This window comes from Sitophilus oryzae, unplaced genomic scaffold (assembly GCF_002938485.1).
Source record: "Sitophilus oryzae breed Bouriz unplaced genomic scaffold, Soryzae_2.0 scaffold_1436_pilon_pilon, whole genome shotgun sequence".
NCBI lineage: Eukaryota > Metazoa > Arthropoda > Insecta > Coleoptera > Curculionidae > Sitophilus > Sitophilus oryzae.
The window spans coordinates 2,743,929-2,754,523 of NW_022146100.1; the positions used below are offsets into that span (position 1 = coordinate 2,743,929).

General features: G+C 34.9%; 1 protein-coding gene across 1 annotated transcript; it reads right to left on the reverse strand.

Moving 5' to 3' along the window:
- Positions 1-3,863: 3,863 nt before the first annotated feature.
- Positions 3,864-4,250, reverse strand: LOC115876551. Its single transcript, XM_030892361.1, has one exon. The coding sequence runs from the start codon at positions 4,248-4,250 to the stop codon at positions 3,864-3,866; it is 387 nt and encodes a 128-aa protein (XP_030748221.1).
- Positions 4,251-10,595: the final 6,345 nt, after the last annotated feature.

Consider the following 10,595-nt stretch of genomic DNA (forward strand, 5'->3'; position numbering starts at 1 on the left):
AGAATGTTTCAGAAACAAACTATTCCGAAAAATATAGAAAATATGTTTTCCGTGTTATTTAAATAGAAAAACAACAAATAAATTGAGGCAAACCTCAATATTAATATTAAGGGTTCTACTAGGCGCCAAAATTTCTGTTTTTAAATGTATTTTCAACTTTCCAACACCATAAAAATTATTTTTTATTTTTTGAAACACTATAATAAACATGTCCCTATTCTATTTCCAAACAAATGTTTTTATCACTTCTAAAATACGTTTATTAGTATTTTTGAAATTAGCTTCCTGAATTGAAAACTTGGGTATCTTAAGCAACATAAAGCTATAATTAGAAACTTCTTGGAATCAATAACCACCCTCAAAAAAAGTATGTTTTTCTTGCAAGAAGCAGCTCCTTTAGTATTAATGTATTTTTCTGTCGCTTGCTCGTGGTTTTGCCTTAAGGCAGGCAACTGAGGATGACAAAAAACAACGAACCAACAAAAACTGTTTTACCGAACAGGCAGTTAAGTCGTAGAGTAGCTTGGTAAAAAATCGGGGAAGGGTGTCGAAAACAGCGAGAAATTCTTTGTTTTCAATTCTCGATTTTTTTTGTGCTCCTTCGACTCCAATGTTGGAAGTAACGTTAGACTATGTCTATTTCTTTTATATAGAAACGTCTTTTCAAATGAAGGGCTTTGAAAACTGGTAGGTGTATTTCTATTAATGTTAAATACCATGGTTGCTGCTCTGTATCCGAATAGACCGATACCTGGATAATCGCAAGGAATATCCAGAGATTTGAGACCAAAGGTACCCTAATAAATAACTGCAGATGTGAAGCAAGGCAGGAACAAAGAGAAGATGCAGGAAATGATACCGACTTGAAGAATTGATTACTTTATTTTACTTTAATTCATATTAATTTATATTTATAAATACATCTTTAAGATTTCCGAAGTAGGAAGGAATTTTCAATAATAACAAAGCACTAAATAGGTAAATTTCTGAAATGAAAACTTCATTTGACAGTTATCTTTTACCTTGACTGGTGCTCATAAGTAAATACAGGGCCATAAGAAAGGAGAAATATTTAAAAAGAAATCAGCGATAACTCGTAAACGAGCTAATCAAAAATATCTAAAGTTATTCTTTTGAATGTGGGTTTTAGTGCTCTTCAATAAACCTAAATAGAATTATTCTCTAAAATTTACATGGGATTTCCTATGTCCCGTCCGACGATGCAAAACCCGGTATACGCAAGCCTGTATACCTTGTTTAATTTTGATAGGCCTAAGAGGAAACGCCTTGTACGCCAGATTAGACAAGGTATTTATAAATCTAGAAAATTCGGAATCGACGTCAACCGAGAGGACAAGATAAAAAAAATTATCATTTTTTAGGCATTTTTGCATTTGGATTTTGGCAGTACTGCCTCATGATCAGAGAAACCTGAGTGAAGAACTCTACAGTCAACGAATTCCGGGTCAAAAGACGACACGACATAGTTTATAGTACTAGAACCAGTTTTAGTTATTTTAGTTGGTGAGTCAATATGCATGAGTATATCGAAGAAATCAAAAATGGACTGGAGAGACTCCCTAGCTAGGACCAGGGAGACGCCCTACACTGGAAAAGTCAATATTTAGATCGCCACACAAAATTAATTTACTTTTTGTAGGTAGGGATTCAATCAAGCTTAGCAATTTTTGACTGAAAATATGCACGTCGGCGTCAGGTGTTCTGTAAATACAAATAATATAGAGGTCAAAAGCATTATGATAAACGACGGAAAATTCAATTTTTTGAGTATCGAACTTAGTTACTTCCGAAAACTCGTCGAAGATATAATACTTGGATAGCATTATACTTCTTCCTGAATCTTTATATTCAAAGGGTCAGAACAATATTATATATATATATATATATATATATATATATATATATATATATATATATATATATATATATATATATATATATATATATATATATATATATATATATATATATATATATATATAAACGAGATTTGGTTTAAGTATTTAATACTCATTTCCAACTACAGCCTATTGCTGCCTTTCCGTTACCCTACGCCACACATCTCGATTTAGAGCGTCATCAGCTTCTAGGTTACGAGCTTCCATTGCTTCCGTAACCGTTCCGTTCCAGGATTTTCTAGGTCTACCTCTCTTTCTTCTGCCCTGGGGAGCCCATTGAAGAACTCTTTTTGGCCACCTGTTCTCCGGCATACGCAGAACATGTCCAAACCATTTTAAGCTGGATTTTTCGATTCGATCTAGTACTGTTTCCTCCGATGCATTCATGATACGCCTGACCTCGATATTTGTCTTTTTTTCCATCCTAGATATACCTGCACTTCTTCTAAGGTAGTCAATTTCAACAACTTGGATTTTGCGCTTCGCGTCTGCACTCAGAGTCCATAGCTCTGAACCATAGCAAAGAACTGACTCCACCAATGTTCTTCCAAGTCTCTTTTTAGTTGTTGCAGACAAGTTTCGGTCCCACCAGAGGCTGTTAAGACATCCAATAACTTGTTTGCTCTTCTGAATTCGGGTTTGTATTTCTACTTTGCCCAAACCCTCGTTGTTGATAGTAGCATCCAGGTATTTAAATTTGTCTACTTGTTGAATCTGGACGTTATCATTAATGAAGACTTCAAAATAAGCGTTGGAGTTGACAGCTAAGTATTCGGTCTTCTTTAGACTAACCTGAAGTCCCCATTTGTTGTCTTCTTGATAAAGCCTCTTAGTCATGAACTCTAGATCGCATGAGTCCTGCGCAATCACGACCTGATCGTCTGCAAAGCTCAGGGTAAATAGTGTGTTGTCCTCAATGGGTATTTCCATACCTTGACATTTCGTCTTCCATTCCCTAAGGGCTACTTCGACGTAAGCGTTGAAGATCAGAGGAGATAAGCTGCATCCTTGTCGCAACCCTTTTGTGGTGTTAATTGGATTAGATAGCCTTGTCCTATCTTAACGTACGATTCATTTTCTTTATATAGCTCTTTTATTATCTTAAGCAAAGGTCTATCTACTTCTAAGATATTCAAGACTTCCCATATCTTGCTGCGGGGAATAGAGTCGTACGCTTTCTCCAAATCAATAAATGCTAGATGGACTTCTTGATCTACTGCTATCTTTTTTTCCATCACCTGCTGCAGGACATAGGTTATCTGTGCAAGATTTCCCCGGTGTGAATCCGCTTTGGTCTTCCAAGATTTTGTCACCAATACTGTCCGTGAGCCTACCCTGTAGCACCTTTCCAAAAAGTCTGCTGACCGAACTGTTAATTATACTTCTTCCTGAATCTTTATATTCAAAGGGTCAGAACAATATTAGTCGAAAAATTCATAGTACGTCTGTGCTCCACTTGACAGATATGCAAACAAAAACGCTATCTATGTGTTTTATAATCTACGGTCCTTACAATATTAAATTATCAGGCGTGGAAGTAGCTGGTTACTTTGCCGAACTCTGTGTTTGAAAATGTATTTTCTTTTTTCCTCGCTTTCCCTCGAGCGCTTTTCTTTGAGTGGCCCTTGGATGGCATTAATATAAAATAAATTGTCTTTTTTCCTTGGCAGGGTCCAAGAAAAAAGTATGTTCCGTTAACAGTTTGGGCATGTCAAGGATTTTTATCGTTCCACAGCTGCGAAAGAGATATATAATTTATTATTATGTTTTGGAAATTTGTTACTGTCGTGCAGTAGATATGTCAAATTTGTTTGGTTGTTCGTAACAAAGTCTGGTATCAAACTATCTATAAAATTATAGAAAGGGGTAATAATTTTGACAATTTATGGAAAGCTATTTGAAATCTCCTTTGAATGAAGACATTAAATATATATACAAATCAGTTTATAACGTTCTTCGACGTCTTCTGATTTCCAGTCTCCATTGGTCTCTGTCTGTCCAGAGGTTTTCATCTATTCCTCTTGTTCTGATGTCCCCGTTTATTCCTTCTCTCCAACTCCGTCTAGGTCTCCCTCTCTTGCGTTTGCCTTTTGGTGTCCAATTGAGTATTTTTTTCGGGATTCTGTTCTCTTCCATTCTTTGTACGTGCCCGTACCACCTGAGTTGGTTAATTTTGATGTCTTCTGATATTCGGTGTTTAACGCCCATGACGTTCTGAATTCTTTCATTTCTAACTCTATCCAGTATCGATTTTCCGGCCGCGCGCCTCCAAAAGTCCATTTCTGTAGCTTCGGGTAACTTAAGTTTTTTTTCTTTTAAAAAAAAGGCCATACTTCACTACCATAACTAATGATACTTTTAACTATGCTGCTATAAATTTTGTGTGAAGAACAGCTGTTGCAGAAATAATAGCAACAGTTGTTTTGTAAACCTCAGAGACATGGAGGACGTTTTTTCCAAGTCCCAAATAGCCTTTCAACATTTCGCGTTCTTCTATGGGCAAAGTTATACCTGTTTTTTTGTTGATTACCTCTAGCTGTAGAACAGGAGTCAATAGAAATGGCCTACATCTATATGCATTGTCTCCAAGAAGTAAATCAGGAATATTACACCTTTCCATTGGCATTCTTGAATTACTTCGATCGAATATAACACTATCATGACTTGACCCTGGATATCGAACTATAATATCCATAATTTCCCTTTTGGGACCTGAAACAACCTAAATATTTAGACTAAGAAAACTTTTGCGATTTTGAAATACTTCCACATTATCGCATTATTCTTGATTATCTGGCTTATTGTAGGTTGGCTAAAACCACGCAAATCTCCCTTTACCATCTGAAAATTACAAGTCGCATAAAACTGTAAACAAATTAGTAATTGAATAGCGGGGAGAATGGGTAAACCACGATTGGTAGGTTTATGCAAGTCTTAAATTTGAGGTAAAATAGTTTCTGTAATTGTAGCCTTGTTAAACCTATATCGGCATATGTATAACCCCCTCGCTAAACATTTCTATTGGATTTCCTGCATCCCGTATATATCTTTTTGGAACTCGAAGACGATTTTCTTCTTCTACATGGTCCAAAATATCCTCAAACTCTTCTAACATACTTAAAACTGTTTAATCAGACAAAACGGATTTACTTTGTTTACTAAAAAAGTTAGGTTAAGAAACTATCCACAATCCACAGATCACATAAATTATCCAAAATGACAATCGCAGTCTCCAAAATGACGTTTGCTCTCTCAAGAGCCAAAGACCAGGATTCGGAAGTAGTTAATTAAGACGTAATTTACCCGATTAACTACGCGTAGTTTTTCTTCAAAAAATACGTCTTTTCACGTTCATTAACTACATGAAAACTACGTTAATAAACTATGTATTGATATTATGAATAATTTTCATTTGTATGAGGTGTAATAGAGATAATATGATGTAAATATTATATTTAAAGCCATATTTCTTCTGTTTTCTTAAATACATTATTTGTTTTTAAAGCTTCAACTTATTATAACCTCACCTCAAACCTTTGATATTTGAAAGTTACATACATAGGTTACATAAACTACACCCTCTACATAAACTACATGTAATGTAGTTTATGTAGTTTTTAAAAGTAACATGTAGTTTTCCGAACCCTGCCCAAGACTCTCTTGGTCGAAATCCAATTTCGAGACGCAACTATAAATACGGGCCTAAACCAACCCATTGGATATCAAACAGGGAGATCAAAAAAAAATATTTCCGTTTGTTATAAAATCACTCTGATCATTGCTATTTTAAATTCAAGCCGAATAGCGAACATGTACAGGGTGGACCATTTTGGTTGTTTCTATAGGGTATCTAGAAAACCGTGAGAAATATTCAAATTTTGATACTGCAGTCTCGGGTCCTTTTTTGGAAAAAATTACAATGGCGCAAACGGATCGTGGTTATCTTGATCGGTTTCGAAGCTACAGGGGGATTCTCAAATTTTGTACTTTTTGAAGATGTTCGATAGTTTGTTTATTTCAGCAACCACGGAAAAATGAATTATACATTCTAAAGGCACTTTTCTGTGTAGAATGCGGTGGCGTAGTCAGACTTTTTTCGAAAAAATATTTTTTGAGATATTAACTATATTTATGTTATTTTAAATAGAACCCCCTATACCCAATATGACCCAAAATTCATTGGCATAAGTTTATTTGTATGAGTTAAGAGCTTTCAATTGTACCATCGAAAAAAAAACGGCGTTCAATTGGCTTGAAAATTACGATCGATGACATTCCCCATATAATTTTACGTACAAAATAACAGCTATCTTCATTTCCAAGCCACCTCTGACGCCGTTTTTTTCGATCGTATGGTATTATACCAGATTATACTACCCTTTATGGAGTCTAGCAGTTTATGTCTAGCAGCAACAGTTTACATCAAAGTTAGCACACAGGATACAGGTATAATTTCTAACACCACACATTCCAGAAACTCACAATTTAAACCCAAAAATAGGATTTCTGTTTGAATAGATCAAACACGAAAAGGGGTTTAGGGATAAAGAACAAGCGATTTTCAACAAATTTTCACCTATAATTTTGTCACAAATTCTTCATTATGAGACCCTGAGTTGTTCGTCGTTTTTCGACATTAGGTGAGGTTAGGATAGAATTTCTGCTAGAACAAGGCTAGAACTATGAGTATAAGAAAAAACTAAGTCAAACTCAACCAGTTTTGTTAGTTTCAGTCATTTTTAAGCCCATCCAATATCGACAAACGACCGAATTCATCTCGAATTTCACTAAATCAAAGAACTGAATAATACACGATGCAAAAACCATAAAAAATAAACAACTGTCGAGATGGATTGTGGGAAATTTTTTGCGCGGGCGTTTTAAATTCTCTGTATTACTGGGAGTGGCCAAGCGCATAAATATCCAGATTATCCAGAAGATACCAACAGGATATTTTGTTGCCTTGACGTAATATATGTATATCTATCTGTATGGTTTTTTGCATTTTATGTAGGTAATATAAAAAGTAGTACATTATTTATGTTTCTAGACGATATTGTTAGGATATTTTATTATCATGAGCATGTTTGGATATCTCAGCTGGATGTACATTAGATATACGACAGTCGATTTCAGGATGTCTGGAGGATATCCTATAGATATATTTATTAGATGATCTTATAATGGGACATTCCGACATTCTATGAATATCCTGCGGATATTGTGTGTTATATGGGTCAGTTAGTTTAGACAGATCGAATAAGTGATATTTCAATCTCTCATGTAATCGTATGACTAAAATAAAAAAAAAACATAATTCGGTTAATTGAATAAGAAAATGAACACTTAACGAACCGTTACAATTTACATACTGTTGCCTTTTTAAAGACTAAGAGTGCCAAAATGGAATCAACGGAGAGCCAAGGGAAATAAAGGCTACAAGGAAACGTCTAAATCAAATTTTCCGAATAAGGACTAGGGGATGAAGCGTTAAGAAAATATAATTTCTCTAATGGGTGGGACTAATGGAGCGGGTCTTGAAATATGTAATAAAGAAAATTAATAAGCCATGAAATTTTCAAAATTTAGTTACAACGTTTTTTAACAATTTCCAAGGTTTAAAAAATACTATGCCTTTTGAAAGTTTCTTTGATTTTTTTAATCAGTTTTTGGAGACTTATGATTTTTTTTTCGCATATTAGAATCAGAAATATTTGAAAAAATGCCTAAGATGTTTATTATTCCAACAGATTCTTCTGAAATTAGGTCATCAGTTATATAATAATAGCTCCCGTATATAGCGTTTATCGCCTTGGGAGTAGCAAGGTACAGCTTGCCATACTAGAGCCGTTCGGTATACAAGGAAGGTAATGTGGCTAGCACTACGCTTCAACTGCCTATTATTACCTCAGGATTGTGAATCCCAAGTACTCATTTAAGGCTGAGTCGATCTAGGTACCAAACTATTTTTATTTTAATAAAAATAGTCGGCTGATGTAATGCCAGGTGTGGGAATCGAACCCACTACCTTGAGATTGGTAGACGAGAGCCTGTACCTCTACGCCACCGGGCACCATAATGTCATCAGTTACATGCTTAAAAATAAAATATCAACAGGAAAGGACTATATTGCGAGTACAAGATAAGGACTATATTGAAGTATGAATTCCTGTACAAAATAAAAGTTAACACATTTTTTGAACACAACAAAATAATATTAACTAAACAAAACTAGAAAACGTAATTTTTCTGTATCACAAGCAAATAAAAATTGATACGTAGCGAAGAGTCATAATTCAGGATTTCTCTGGGGGTGCCCAGCAGCACCTGGAGGGGGCCCGGCACCCCCGTGCACCCCTGTAGTTACGCCAATGGACTTAATTCTAGTCGGTTTTAGTAATACAAGCAAAAAACTACCAAAGTTAACGTTTCACCCACTCCCCACCGCCGGCGCCGGCTCAACCCCCACCGTCGGGGACTTTTAGCCCGCGGTTACAATGGACGCGGGTCCGTGCGTTTTTTTAAACGTGCGAGCTCTGGCGGAATTTACTCGCACGACTATTTTATTTTAGTGGTTACATTAGATGCGCATTCATGGTGTCCTGTGTGTCGAGTTTGTCAAAACGGACGCCACTACTTTGATGCTGTCTGAGAATTTAATGTTAAAATAACTACTTATAAACAGAAGAAAATGTTAGGTAAATTATTTATATGCAAGAAAAGGGGAAGAAAATGAATATGTAAAATATTTGGTGAATTAAAACAGCAACTGGTGAAATTTTTTGAATATTTTAGAATGTTTCCAACAACATTAATATATCTAAAATAAAAATAGACCTGGTATTCAAAAATATTCAAATGTTTCGGGAATGTATTGGGCCCAGAGATATAAAAATTCGAACGCTCGGACGTGCACGTATTAAAAAAACAAACCAGTTTGTTTTCATCCGACCAACGGAAATCGAGGTACGGCACGGACGCGGCTGCGTAGATACCATTTGTTTGTTTTTTGCTGCGTGCACGTCCGTGAACGTACGACCAAAAAAACGCACGGACACACATCCAATGTAACCACGGGCTTAGTATGTTTATCAGTACACCTTAAAGAATAACTATATCGCTTTTCAAGACTACACGAATTATTTCGACTGATTTCATTAATTTCCTTAGACTACTTCAAAAAATATCCCATACAGCACATCAAATCACATTTACGATGTGTTTACATTATTAGATGTAGACACAGGGTGACACAATTCTCCCGATGTAAATATGCTACGTTTACACATTGTAGTTCAACACGTATGCACAAAGGTTAAACGTCCGCCTCACAATGTAGCCACAGTATAGCATTTACGTATACACAAAGTAAGGGATACACAGTGTGCCGTAGGATTCACAGTGCTTGTGTATTACGTTTAAACTCTGTTTACAAATTGCAGTTGTGACTACCGCGTGTATACGAATGTATTTTGCTTCGTATATACATCTGCTAGATAAAACTACTTCTTATGAACGAATTTAGGAAATAATACAAGTTTTGATGCCTAACTTTTCGTTCTTTTTAAGAAATATTTATTCAATGATACCAATTATATATTTTTAGAACGAAAATTAGGAAGGCAAAACTTTGTATTTTCCAAAAGTATATCGATCGTAAGTTCAAGAGAAGTAGCCTTAAAATTGTTCCATTTTTGTTTTATTAAATGTACCATTTTTCTTCCATAAAATGGACTAAGTGGTTAAAAGATAAAATTCTTATATTTCTTTATATCATGGAACGCAATAGCGCAAATAACACAATAATAATAACTATTTACACTGCAGAAACCAGAAGTAAGAAAACACTGTAAAAGAACAGAATTTGTATCAAAATGTATTAAAAATATAAGTACCTAGTATAACAACATACTAAAATGGTAAACACTGGTATATCGCCACGATTTGGTGAACCTCGTTTAGTTATTTTTTTCTCCTCTTTTCCCTCCAAGCAGTTGGTTTATTCGCATACTCATTCATCGAGCACTCTGTTGGACTTTGTTCTATTTTATTTCCAGATTAACAATCTCACCCTTAATGTTTATATGAAACTGATTATTGAATATTAAACATATCTGTATATTGATCCAACAATAACTTACCGAATATCATTGTAAGAAGTTCTTTGAAGTGTTTAAATCTTTCTTTCTCTGGTTCATTTAGATTTTTATTATTTCCAAATTAAAAAAAATTATATTGCACAGCTAACTTCTTTATCATTATACGAGAATATTTGGAGATTTTATTCATTGGAGTCAAAATATGGTAAATTGGGTATCGAGTAAGGGAAGAGTCGCTGCTATAATATTAATAATACTCTTAGGAAGGTGTAACAAGGTAATTAAAAACTTGTGCTTACCTTAAAATCTCTTTTAAACTACACACAAACAGAACATTTATATAGAGCTTCCGAATGATAAAACAATAATGACCGCTAACATATGTATACCATTCCTAGAAAGGAGAAAGGAGAGAGGACACATAAAATACACTTGGTCGGTGTGTCTACGCTGAGCCTATCCGCGCGTGCGCACATTTTCATCTCATGCTAGAATGTAGACACAACAGTAAACTATTACAAAGTGTCTATATAGATATTTATATTATGTGTATACGTCACATTTTTACAATGTGTGT

Coding starts and splice junctions, on each gene's coding strand:
- LOC115876551 (XM_030892361.1), bottom strand. CDS start 4,250: ATGGCCTTTTTTTTAAAAGAAAAAAAACTTAAGTTACCCGAAGCTACA.